The sequence below is a fragment of the Adiantum capillus-veneris genome, chromosome 26 (genome assembly GCF_014529385.1).
Source record: "Adiantum capillus-veneris isolate H3 chromosome 26, ASM1452938v2, whole genome shotgun sequence".
Lineage (NCBI taxonomy): Eukaryota > Viridiplantae > Streptophyta > Polypodiopsida > Polypodiales > Pteridaceae > Adiantum > Adiantum capillus-veneris.
In genome coordinates, this window is record NC_140956.1 from 22078509 (window position 1) to 22091385 (window position 12877).

General features: G+C 43.0%; 1 protein-coding gene across 2 annotated transcripts in view; it reads right to left on the reverse strand.

Annotated features, from left to right (window-relative positions):
- Window positions 1-12877, reverse strand: part of ACD5 (Diacylglycerol kinase family protein) — a 77326-nt gene that overhangs the window by 56384 nt on the left and 8065 nt on the right. For both annotated transcript variants that reach the window (XM_086501234.1, XM_086501233.1), the window contains one exon: window positions 13-325. In XM_086501234.1, coding sequence (XP_086357360.1) covers window positions 13-273 — 261 coding nt within the window. In that variant the 5' untranslated portion in view covers window positions 274-325. The remainder of the gene's footprint in view (window positions 1-12; window positions 326-12877) is intronic.

Genomic DNA, 12877 nt, shown 5'->3' on the forward strand with positions numbered 1-12877 from the left:
AGATATTTGTACCAGCTTGTCCTCTAGAGGTTGCCATGATAGACGATTGGCTGAAAGGGAAACAGAGACTGAGCCTAAAGTGTCTACGTAAAAATTTGCCTCCAGCAGAACATCTTCAGCACTGCGGGCTAGGTGCGCAGCCCCGTCAAAACATCTGTACTTTTCAGATTTACCCTGGGTGGTCCAGAAACTATCAAACCTCTGTCTTTTCCTTCCATCTCCAGGCTGGGATGACTGAACCAACACATCATGCATATTCAATTGGCCCACCATCCAGAATTTACACCACTTGGTTGTCTTAGGCTGCCAGCCCCAGACGAAAGCTCTGCAATCAAAAACAATAACTTATTAAGCAAATAAAAATTACACAAAACATATAACCAAATGCAATCACAATGCATGCCATGTTGGAGATTGTTGTCACTGGATGGTGTAGCTGATAAAATGTGGCAAAGGGTGAGTAGCTGAAACAGATTCATTGTACAGTGTAAACCATTAAAACCATCGCACAAGAGAAAGCTGCAAGAGACACACTTGAGAGACGGAGTTCTTCCCTTGGAGATGATTGGCCCCCCAAATAGGCGCCCCTCGTGATATTTCCTTATTTTAATATATTCAAGATAAAAGCACAACTTGCTAGGAGAGCCCACTCTAAAAATCTGAGTTACAACTGGCACCATGGCTTCATATTTAAACTAACTTGAACAAAAAAACTCTTGTACAAACAACTCTATCAAGTGGCACCACATGCCAGAGCTGGTGAATAACTGAAACAAACTTGATATATAACTCTTCGCCGATAATTGCACACTGTAAGAGAGACACTTGAGAGGCAGAGTTTCCCTTGCAGATAATTCGCCCCCAAATAGGTGCCCTTGGTGATAATTCTTTATTTTATTATCTCCAAGACAAGTGTAAAACTTTCTCAGAGAGCCCACTTTCAAAATCTAAGTTACAAATGGCACCCTGACCCCATTTTTAAACTAACCGGCACAAAAAGAAACTCTTCTAAAACAACTCTGTCTCAACCGGCCCGTAGGGCGGTAGGCTTTGGCTTTCACCCGAAATTCTTTACTTTAGACACACACACACAGAGTACTTTGCAAAAGGAACCTGCGACGGGAATTAACACTTAAGTACACACACGGCTCGGAAGCTAGAATGCTCCGAGCAGACGCCGACAACTTGTAGGCCCCAAAATTGGCACCCCTTTTGGTATTTCTTTATTCTTTGAGAGGGTAAATTACAAAGTAGAGTCCTGGGAATTCTTTACCTGTATCCAACTAGATACCACCTGTTTTGGCCAAATTTCGGCAACATAACAACCCCAAAACTTACGCGAAACCTATTCCCCTGTTGGAACTCACTTCCACTGGCATAAACTGTCACAAACTGCTGACGTGTCAAAGCCTTGAAGAAGGGAGTCAACTTGCAGATGTCAGTCGAGGGGCCTACACCCTAAGAAGAATAAGTAACAGAAGAAGAAGTCCTACCAACTTATGGGGACCCCGTCCATGATGGGGCCCCAAGTGACATAAAGGATTAAAATAAAGCAGGACCCACACACACAGAGAAAAGGCTAGCGGAGCAGCTGATGATGTGGCAGCTAAACGGAAATTCTGAAAATTGCACTGACATGATGACGTGGCAGACTATACACATTTCCGCGTTTTGCACTGACTGCTATACGGAATTCCGTGATTTATGCTGGCAGCTTTTTGGCTTTGCTTTTGCACCAAATGCTTTTTAGTTTGAAGGCTTTTTACTGTAAATTGCTTTTGGGGCCTAGGGCCTTCAAATATGAGGCCATGGGCTCATTCTCTAGCATGCTTCCTGGAGAAGGTGCAAAGTCTAGAGTACCGGCTTGTTTTGTGTTGATGCAATATAAAGAAAAATCGAAAGGGGCGCCAAGGTTTGGGGCCAATACCCTCTAGGGTGGAATTCCGCCACTCCGTGTCGCGTGTCATCTCTCTCTTTCAGTTCAACCGTTATTGAAGTGCTAAAAGTCTATTCAGTTTGTTCTTTTCTATTGGCACATGGCACCCGTCTTGTGACATAAGCACTCTGATTTCTGCTCAAAAGCAGTAAATTCAGCTCGCTGTATTTACTGGTTTTTGCCCTCTTTTCAGGCCTAAATAGTCTCCGAACTGTCCTCTGTCAGGGGGGCACTATTCCCAATGGTTGTGGCGTCCGTATGGCTGAAAAACAGTCAAAATACAGCGCATAACCAGCGCTGAAATTGCACCTGTATGGTGAGGTTATCACCCTCACCGGTGCCTGCTTTGGAGCAGCAATTAGCTACTCCCGTTCCTGCTCAGAGAGACTCTTGCCTCAGCAAAAATGCATATAACCACACAGCTATACATGAGTCAAATGAAGAGCCCTCTTGTGGGGCATCACATAACTGCACGTAGGGGAGAGAGAGAGAGAGAGAGCGGTGTGTAGTGTGCAGGTCATCACTCCTAGCACCACCCTGTACATAGAGTGGAAAGGAAGCACTCCATAGCTCTTAACCTGTGACAGACTTCACAAATGAGCCCTCCCAGCTACAAAATTCAGTGTCCATTTTTCTGCAAGAGGAAAGTAAACAGAAATGTGCCGCTTGGCGCGATTACAAGCATTTTCCCATTTCGGGGTTGCCGCCTAAAAATCTCCCGACTGGTTGCCCAGTTGACTTCGCGACAGAGTTCTAAAATGTTCCCCTTGTCATTCCGAAGGTAATGACGCGAACACATTTCACGGCCCAAAATAGCAGTTCCCTAATTTTTAGGAGATGCTTCCGTTGGGCTCCCACTGGTCTTCTGACCATCTATCCCCATTGGGACCGCATCCAAAAATACAATGTGGCCCAATTGTCAGGTACTTTCCTTTTGGTGATCCCACCTTAACTTTATGCCTTTATTGAGTTCACTTCCTAGTATCCACCAACTTGCTAAGTGCGACGGGGGGACCTACATGATCTTGAACTGAGCCTAGACATCCTCTTACTATACGAATTCCAGTGCCAACCAACTTCCCGTCTGCGGCTGAAACTACCATTCAAACTGGCCATACAATGTCCGACCATTTGCAACTTCAAAAAGAGGGTCTCAAAAATAAAACAAAAATCATTGGAAAGAAACCGACAACTAAGGTTAGCAATTGCCACGTTTTCGTAACATAGTTACCAGCTGCCAGGTCCTCGTGAGATACCCCCCTCTTGAAATCGCAAACGTCCTCGATTGCATACCATAAATGCACGCCACTGATGATCTTGTGCTATTAGCACTCTTTTATCATTGCATGTATCCGCAAGAAAGGTCGTAACACATAGATACAAATGACTTAATGAGACCTTCATACTTTTGTCATTTCCATCTATTACTCTGAATTCGTACATTTGATGTACTAGCCCTATCATTACCCCTCCTTTGCACACGTTGGGTTGAGGCATAAGTAGGTTGTAACCCAAAGGCTTCAAGGTAAAGCTGCAATACATTTGGTGACTTTGACAGTTCATGCTCTTCCATCCACTTTGCATCCATAGGCGGATAGTTCTTGAACTTCACCAAGTAGCGTCTTGCAACTTGTCCTTTAACTTTCCTGTCCCTATGTGCCAAAACTTGCTAAACTACCAGGATCTCATCAAGTTCCTCAACTTTTGGTTGATCCTCATCTGGCATATCTTTTGGCACATCACCCACGAAGGGTCTTAGAAGACTCACGTGAAATGCATTATGAATCTTCCACGCATCAGGCAATTTCAGCCTGTAAGCCACATCGTTGATCTTGTCAAGCACTTGAAAAGGCCCATAGTAACGCATGTTGAGCTTAGGAAACAGTCGTTCCTTGCTCTTCATCTTCTTTAATCTTGCCTTTTCGAACCTTAACAAAATCCAATCACCAGGTGATAACAACAATTCACGACGATGACGATCACCATCCTTTTTCTGTTTTGCCTGAGTCTTCTCCAAGGCAACTTTAATTTTCTTCTACATTTCATCCATGTTCTCAACATATCGATCTGCCTCAAAGATCTTGTCCTTTGTATGCAAAATGGGAGGAACTTTTTTGCCGCCTTCAACAATCTCAAAAGGTACTTTGTCAGTCGACGAGTGCACCGTATTATTGTACGCATACTCAAGCATAGGCAAATACTGTTCCCACTTGCTCTTATTATCTGACACATAGCATTCAGCAGATCTAAGACAGTAGAATTAGCCTCTTCTGACTGTCCATCAACTTGTGGATAAAACGAAGACAAGAACTTGAGCGTAGTGCCCATGTTCTCAAACAATCCTCTCCGGAACAAACTGATCATGCGAGGATCACGATCACTGACAATCGATTGTGGCATACCATGGTACTTAAACACATTGTACATGAACAAGCGTGCCATTTGATCACATTTTATCTTCTTCCTGACAGGGATAAAATGAGCCTGCTTGCTGAACCTGTAGATAATGGTCCATATACCATCATTCCCTGTTGGCGTTCTTGGAAGATCAAAGATAAAGTCCATAGCAATGCTTTCCCATGGCTTATCCGGAATCGGCAGTGGTTGTAACAACCCTGGTGCCTTTTGCCTGTCAAACTTGACCTTTTGGCAGATCAGGCATGCTCCCACAAAGGCATCCACATCTCTCCTCAAGGTAGGCCAATAGAAGAATGTCTCTACCGCTTTAATTGTCGCATCAATACCACGATGCCTTGCATACGGTGGGACGTGACTCTCTTCCATAACCTTATGTCGCGATGGCCTTGTGACACAAAGTCTGCCATGCATCATCATAACATCATCTCTGAGGAGGTAGTGCTCATGATGTTGCCCCTCTTGCAACTGTTCAAAGATCCTTGCAAAATCTTCATCAGTAGCATATTGTTCCTTCATGTCATCTAACTCATGATGATAAGGAATTGACACAAGTGAAATTTGCGGCTTCCTTGATAACGCATCAGCCACAACATTCTTCTTGCCTTTCACATGCATAATCTGGAAGTGGAACATAGAAAGGATGTTTGCCCATCGCATATGCTTTTTGGATAAATTTGACTGAGTCAAAAAATATTGCAAGGTCTGATGGTCTGTCTCGACAACAAAATCAGCACCTAAAAGGTAGTGTTTCCAACTAGAAAGCGCATGAATCACGGCCAAGAGCTCTTTCTCATAGACTTGCATAGTCTTCTCTGGCCCTTGCAAAATTCGGCTTTCATAAGCTACTACCCCTCCATCTTGCATTAGCATTGCTCCGATGCTACTGCCACACCCGTCACACTAGACCACAAATGACTTCCTGAGACCTGGCAAAACAATTACTGGATCTGAAGTCAACTTTTCCTTTAAGAGACTACAAGCTGAAATCTCTTTTTGGGTCCATCTGAAAGTGACCTCTTTCTTTTGCAAAGCGTGAAGAGGTGATGCTATTTCTACAAAATTCATGATAAACCTTCTATAGTAAGAACACAATCCTAAGGAGCTTCGGACATCGTGCACAGTCTTCAAGTCTGGCCATGTCTTAATAGCTTCGACCTTTACGGGATCCATTCTGACACCATCCTTTGAGATTATGTGGCCAAGAAAGTGGATCTCTTCCAAGAAGAATTCACTTTTCTTAGGATTGACAAGTAACCTGTGACTACGCAGCTCTTCAAATACAATGGTCAAGTGACGCCTATGCTCCTCTTCATTCTTCGGCGAAAAATCGGGTCCATCATTCTGTTGAATGTGGCAAGAGCATTTGTTAGACCAAACGGCATCACTAGAAACTCATAAAGACCAAATGTCGTTCTGAACGCAGTCTTGTGCACAACCTCTGGCCTTATACGAATCTGATGGTAGCCACTCTTAAGGTCTCCTGCTGAAAATTGCAGCACCCTCTAAACGATCGAGAATATCATCAATTCTAGAAATTGGAAACCTATTCTTGATGGTATTCTTATTCAACACATAGTAATCAATACATATGCGCCATGAGCCATCTTTTTTCTGCACTGGGAGCACTGGGGAGCAAAAGGGTGAAGAACTAGACTGAATCAGTCCCTTCTCTAATAACTCCTCAACCTGGCCACTAATCTCTTTTTGTTGCGCCGCGCTAACCTTGTAGGGAGGTCTATTTGGTGGGCTATACCCTGGCACCAAATCTATCGGATGATCCTTAGGTCTCTCTGGCGGCAATTGCGACGGTAATGAATCAGAAAAACAGTCACTAAAGTTTTGCAAAAATGCTGACCTTTCTTTATCTAACACAGATTAATTTGACTGACAATTATCTGAGACATCACGTGCAAAAATCAAGTACACAGAAAGATGATTCTTTATTACACAAGTGCCGTCTGATCTCTAACCTTACCCCATGCTCTGCATAACTCGCTAACATCTGTACTGGGTCTATTACCCAGCATATCTGGCACCAAACCTGCCGTGGGTTTAGGCTTCTTGCCTTTCTGGTCTTCTTTATCATCTGAGTCAGCTGGTATTTTCCTTTGGACAATTGGTAGCAAAGTGACCAGGTTGCTCGCATATAAAGCATTTGTTTTCAACCATTAGGACCTACTGTTCCTCGAGCGACTTACGCACAAAAGGCTTCCTTTTCTGTTTCTTTGCCGGCGCTCCAAAAGTCCCGGCTGAATCCTTATCTTTGGTGGCCTTTTCTGACCCCTGTGACGCTTCAGGAGCCATTTTCACAAAGGGCTTGCTCACTGAATTTTTCTTTTGCTGCCCTCCTTTCTCGTTGCTCGGAAACCCACTGTCCTCGCCTTTCAACAAGGCAAGACCAGTGTTAGCAACTTTCATGAGCTGGATGAGGGTAGCCACTCTGTTCTTGATAGAGTAATCGTGAAGCCCTTTAGGTAGCCCACAACAATACTTCTCTATCTGCTCTGTCAATGGCACAAATCTATAGGAGGTCACTAAGAGGAACGCTTTACAAAACCTCCGATTGTACTCCAGCAAGCTCTTATATGTAGCCGAAGTAAGCTGGTGCCAATCTGTCATGACATCGGCTTCAAATTCATTTGACAGCCAAGCAGATGCAAACATTTTCTTGAAGTAAACCCAAGTGGCGGGTGTCTGTCCTTGCATTAACAATGTCATCCACCATGTAAGCGCATTGTCCTTTAAGAAAGTGGCAGCTTCCCTGACCTTAGAGGCCTCTGTAAAATTCCCTCTTGCATAGGCTGTATCAAACTGCTGGAGGAAAGTGAGCCTTTGTCATGGATGCTTGAGAGTCGGTCGCTGCCTGCATCATCGCCTATGTCATCGCCCACATCATCACTAGAAGGCTCTAGAAGAATCTAGAAGGATCTAGAAGATTCTAGAAGTTTCTAGAAAGATGGAGAAGAACCAAGAAGAATCTAGAAGTTTATGGAAAGCTCTAGAAAGTTGAAGAAGGATCTAGAAGGTTCTAGAAGAACTAGAAGGATCAAGAAGTTTCTAGAAGCTTGGAGAAGATTCCGGAAGAATCTAGAAGTTTCTGGAAAGCTCTAGAAAGTTGAAGAAGGATCTAGAAGGTTCTCGAAGGACTGGAAGAATCAAGAAGGTTCTGGAAGATTCTAATCTCCTCAAGAAGAACGTAGAAAGTTCTAACCTCCTCAAGCACTAGTATAAATAGGGGTCTTGGGCCACAAGCCCCTCAGTCTTGCCAACACCAGTTGTGAGGCTCCTATGAGGAAATCCCTCTTCTAGTTCTTATATTCAAGTCTTGTCCGTGCAATCAAGCCTTGTCTTGAACTCAAGTCATCTAATCCAAGTCTTGTACTAGCTCTCTTAATAAAGTATTAAGTCTTATAATCAATATTAAGCTTATCATCAAGTCCAAGTTCTTGTACATTGTGAGCGCCTCCTCTTGCACTCTTCTAGCTCTATACGCACTCATAACATCCTTTGCTTTATCCTCGAAGCCGTTGAAAGTGCTAAACTTTACAGCTGCACCACCTTCTTTGTAAGCTTTTGGCTTTTCCAGTGCCCCCAAATTGTCATAAGAAATAGTCTACATGGGCACTGTAGTAGACATCATCGGCACATCTTGGCCATTAACATTCTGCGTCAGAGGTGTCATATCAGGCTGCTGTCCATAAAAACTAGCCATCGCAAAATGACCCTGTGGCACCCCAAACTGACCTTGGTTGCTTTGAAAACCCTGCTGCATGCCGATGCTACCATACATGGGGTTTGGCATCATGCCTTGCATACCCCCAAACACTGTCCCTGGCATGTACAGCTGACTTCCAGGCGCATAACCAACTATACTCTGAAACACAGATCCATCCCCGAAATACCCAGGATGTACCGTGGGTGGTGGAAAAACTCGGTGCATAGCCTAGTATCCAGTTCCTTGTCCATTCAAGACAGCATGCGGGCTCTGTAAGGTGGCTGACTGAATTGGCAAAGCCTGTGAAATAGGCGTCCTAACCACCTGTTCAAGGACGGGAGGAACCTGTTTTGGAGCCCCTGACTCCGCAACATGCGAGTGTTCCCTATCCTGCTGAGACGCATGAAGTACTTCGACTTGAGCCTCAACAAGCTCTGTTCGCGATGTAGGTTGACTATTTTGTTGTAGCACTGGTGGCGTTTACAAGAACTCCATAAACTGTCATAAAATCTAATATCTAACCAACCCAAATGATTTTCTCATATTAAACTGATCATTTAATGTGGGAGACTAAACAGGAACAAGGGTTCGAATATAGACATGTGTTTATGGATCTGTCTCAACACGGGCCAAGGTTAAGAGGGGTCCAAATGAGAGATGGTATGTTGAAGAGCAATGCTACTTAATGGAGCTTAAAGATCGTACGATTAGCTTCATTAAAGACCTCCAAAAGTTAGTGTTCAAAAATCCTTTGACCTTAGGCAAGCTAGGGCTCACCTTGAGGTGAAAATCCTACCCAAGTATGAGGTGTTTGTTCGCTTGCTAAGTGTTAGTGAGAACCTTATCCAAAAGCTTGAAATGTTTCTCACATGTTTAAATGACTAAAGTTCTTGAAGTATTCAATTCAAAGATAACTCTCGAGAGGCATGAACGTTTCCATGCTTGATTAGACTAAGTCCTTGAAGTATTCCATTCAACCAAATGACTTAATAAGCATAAAAAACACATGTTCAAATGATCCTTCACATGTGGCCATCATGATGTGTTTGAATGCTATTGGATAGGTTTTAAAGAGGTCCAATGAGAATTTAAATACATAAAAATAAATAATTAAGTTCTTTCTCTCAAAGAGAAAAAAGAGGACACATGTCCAAATGAAATAATAAAATAATACGAGAGAGAGAGAGAGAGAGAGAGAGAGAGAGAGAGAGGTGTGGATCTTCTCATTGTGTGGAGTGCAAAGTGCAAGAGCTCCATCTCCTTCTCCAAGCTTGTTGAGAAGTGGAGAGCCTACACCAACAATCTTTGCTATGGAATGCAAATCCAACCAAGAACCATGCTTCAATGCTTAAGCTTGCCATCTTCTTCATCTTCATTACTATGCTATTATGCTATGCTAAGCAAGAAGAGTGATGATAAGTGAGGAACTATTTCTTTCTCCTATGGATGATTCTTCTTCCTCTTCCCTACACTCATTCCCCACTAGCTCTCTCCACCTTCGAGGTGTTTGAGGCCTTGGGACTGAGGCTTGGGATAGTTAATGCTTTTTGCAAAGTTTATGTTAAGCTCGTGATGCATGAAGCTTTCCATCTTCATAGCATCACCAAAGTCACAAGGAACACAAAGATTGTATTGTAACAAGTCTCTCTAGATGGGAGAATCTATAATACAAACGCCTTTTAAAGGGGGAACGGCTCCAAGTAAATCCGGTCCTCAACTATTGTCATGTTCTCTAATACTCTCTCTCTTGCAAAAGTATTGTTCATGCAAAGTTAATTACGTACTATGTTTATGTTGCTACCATCAATTAAGTTCACCCTCCATGTTCTCAAAGTAATCTCACGAAAATGCTCACTCTAATTCTCTTAATTCCGCTATTCTCAAAGTTCATAAGCCATTTCCATTACATTGGTATCAGAGCATTTGGTTTCTCTTTTCTTGCTTAAGAAGAGAGGTCCTTAAGTAGCCTATTAATGGTTGATTTTGTTAATTATATTAGAGTAAGAGGGACCGGAATCTATTATCGGTTTTGTTGAGCCCACTATGTGGGATATGGTGCACACTTCGGGAGCTTTGGTCTTAATAATGAGGTCTTTTTAAACTTGCCTAAGGCTTTACCATTATTGAGCCATAAGAAGTCCGAAAGGAGCTATCCCTCGACAATTTGCTATGTTAGATCCACCCCACTACTCTCTATAATTAACCAATTCGAGCCGTGGGTATAGATACTTAAGTGCTTATTTTCAAAGGCTAAGAGGAGTAGCAACTAAGGTTTTGAGTTGCCAAAGAATACACTAAGTAAACACATAAGTATAGTTAGCATGGCTGACAATAACCAAGAGAGTAGAATAAACATTTATAACTTTGATTTTGTACATGAAGGTGCTAATGATGATGCCCCCATGTTTATCAATTATCTTGTTACTAGGTAGCATCAAGCTATGGGTTTAACCATACTTTGCAAGCCGAAGTTACTCAACAACTTCGTGCTTATGGGATTTCCCCTCCTCTCCAAGAGGAGAGAGAGCTTAGGAGGCCTCTTGATAAGGCCCCCAAAAGAAGACTCTCTCCCATACGAGAGGAGGAATCCAAAGAACAAGAAAGTAATGAATCCCTAAATTCCTCTGAAGATGTGGCTCCACGAAGACGACGGTCTACACAATCGTCAACTCCTCCCAAGAGGAAACGGTCAACACACAATCCTTCTTCTCGTCACTCTGAAAGGGAAGAGAGGAAACAGAGGAAGAAAAGGTCAACAAAGAGGTCACCCTCTTCTCCTTCTTCTTCACCTCCTTCTCTCCCAACGAAAGCTATGGCTATTCTCCTAGAGAATACAAGAGGGGAGGACATCGCAAATCATACCCTGCATGGCAAAGATCACAAAAGCTCAAGAAGTTCTAAGAGGGAGGAAAGAGTATCTCTTTTCTCACCTATGATGGCACCTTTGGTGCCTCCGACAAAGTATTGGCCTTCATCCAACAATTTAATGCGGCCTTTGGAGACAAGGGCTTCACGGAGTCCTCCAAGCTACGTCATGTAGCTATGCACTTACAAAAATCGGCTCGTCAATGGTGGGCTAGTCTTCGTGGCAACGGTGAAGCCCCATAGACATGGAAAACTCTACGAGCTTCCATCGTGAAGCAATTCTTTGCAAGCAATGCAAAGGACAAAGTACTTACTGAATGGCGCAGTTTGAAGCTTCTCTCACGTGAGTCTATTCACAAATATGTGGACAAGTTTTGGGATTTACATCTCAAGGCTACTTACTGTCTTCCAAAAGATAGACTTTGCCGAGCAAAAGCAACAATTTTGTGCGGCATTACTTGAAGAAATGGCTGAGTATGTCAACTCCTAACGGCTTGGTTCTATCACCAAAGTAATCCACTACACCATGGTTGCTTCCCGCATCAATTTCCAACAAGGGGCTAGACGGAATGTCAGACCCATGGAAAACAAAGACAAAAATGATACATAGGGGAAAACCAATGCCCAAAATTCTTCCCAAGGCACTTCCTACAACAACAACAATAGGTCCAAGGAGAAGGGAGTTTACAAAGGTAAAAACAAACTCTCTCATGAAGAGCTTGAAGTTTTTCGCAAGGACCATAAGTGTTTTAAGTGTGGGGAGTAAGGACATGGCTATCGTTCTTGCCCCAAGAAAAATGCTCGCAATGAGACTCCTAGGGCTTCCGGATCATCTCTCTCCTATGCTTGGGGAAAGGTAAAGGAGCATGATGTCTTCATCTTGTTTGACCCTGGCTCTACTCACAACTTCATATCAACAGAGTTGGCCACCAAGTTGGGCATTCAAGCTTTCGAGATAAGAAATATTGTAAAGGTTGACACAGCTTTCAAGGGACAGCAAGCCTCCGTTACTCCCTTGATTGGGAAGTTGAGACTTCATGTCCAAAGCTATGTTGACAAAGAAGACTTTTTCATCTCTCCTCTCCAACATGAGGATGCTATCCTAGGGACGCCGTGGTTTGATCGCATGGTTGTCAACATGAAGTTCCTTGAAAGGAGAATCTACTTCACCTACAGGGGAAAGAACATGTATATAGATGCTAATGAGTCTGGTCGTACTATACCACTTGTAAATTCACCAGCTTTTGATAAGTCAATGAAAAGCTCGATTTTTGCGTACATGATTTTTGTCAAAGAATCCACTAATGACGCTAATGGCTTATCAAATGAAAATGATAGGAATCAAGAAGAGTTAAGACTTGTCTAACTTTCTAAAAGGATTCCAAGATCTGTTCATCGATGATATCCCTATGGACTTACCTCCAAAACGAGGGGATGATGACCCATCGAATTGAGCTCCTATCAGGAAACTCACCGCCTAACAAGCCTCCTTATCGAGTTTCCCAAGCTCAACAAGAGGAGATGATGAGGCAAGTACAAGAATTGGTAGACAAAGGAATGGTGAGGCCTAGCTCCTCTCCCTTTTGTTCTCCAATCCTTTTAGTGCAAAAGAAAGATGGTACATACCGTATGTGTGTGGACTATCGCGCACTAAACCATATCACTATCAAAAACAGATTTCCCTTACCTCCAGTAGAAGATCTGTTTGATAAGCTACAAGGCTCTACCTACTTCAGTACGATTGATCTTTAAAAGTGGCTATCATCAAATAAGGGTAGTGGAGGAAGATATCATAAAGACCGCGTTTCGTACAACGTTTGGTCTTTATGAATATCTAGTCATGCCTTTTGGCTTGACCAATGCACCAAGCATGCCAGAGAATGAGCCCTAACCTCATATTTAAAGGCAAGTGGCCTAAAAAGCAATTACAATGAAAAGATTTC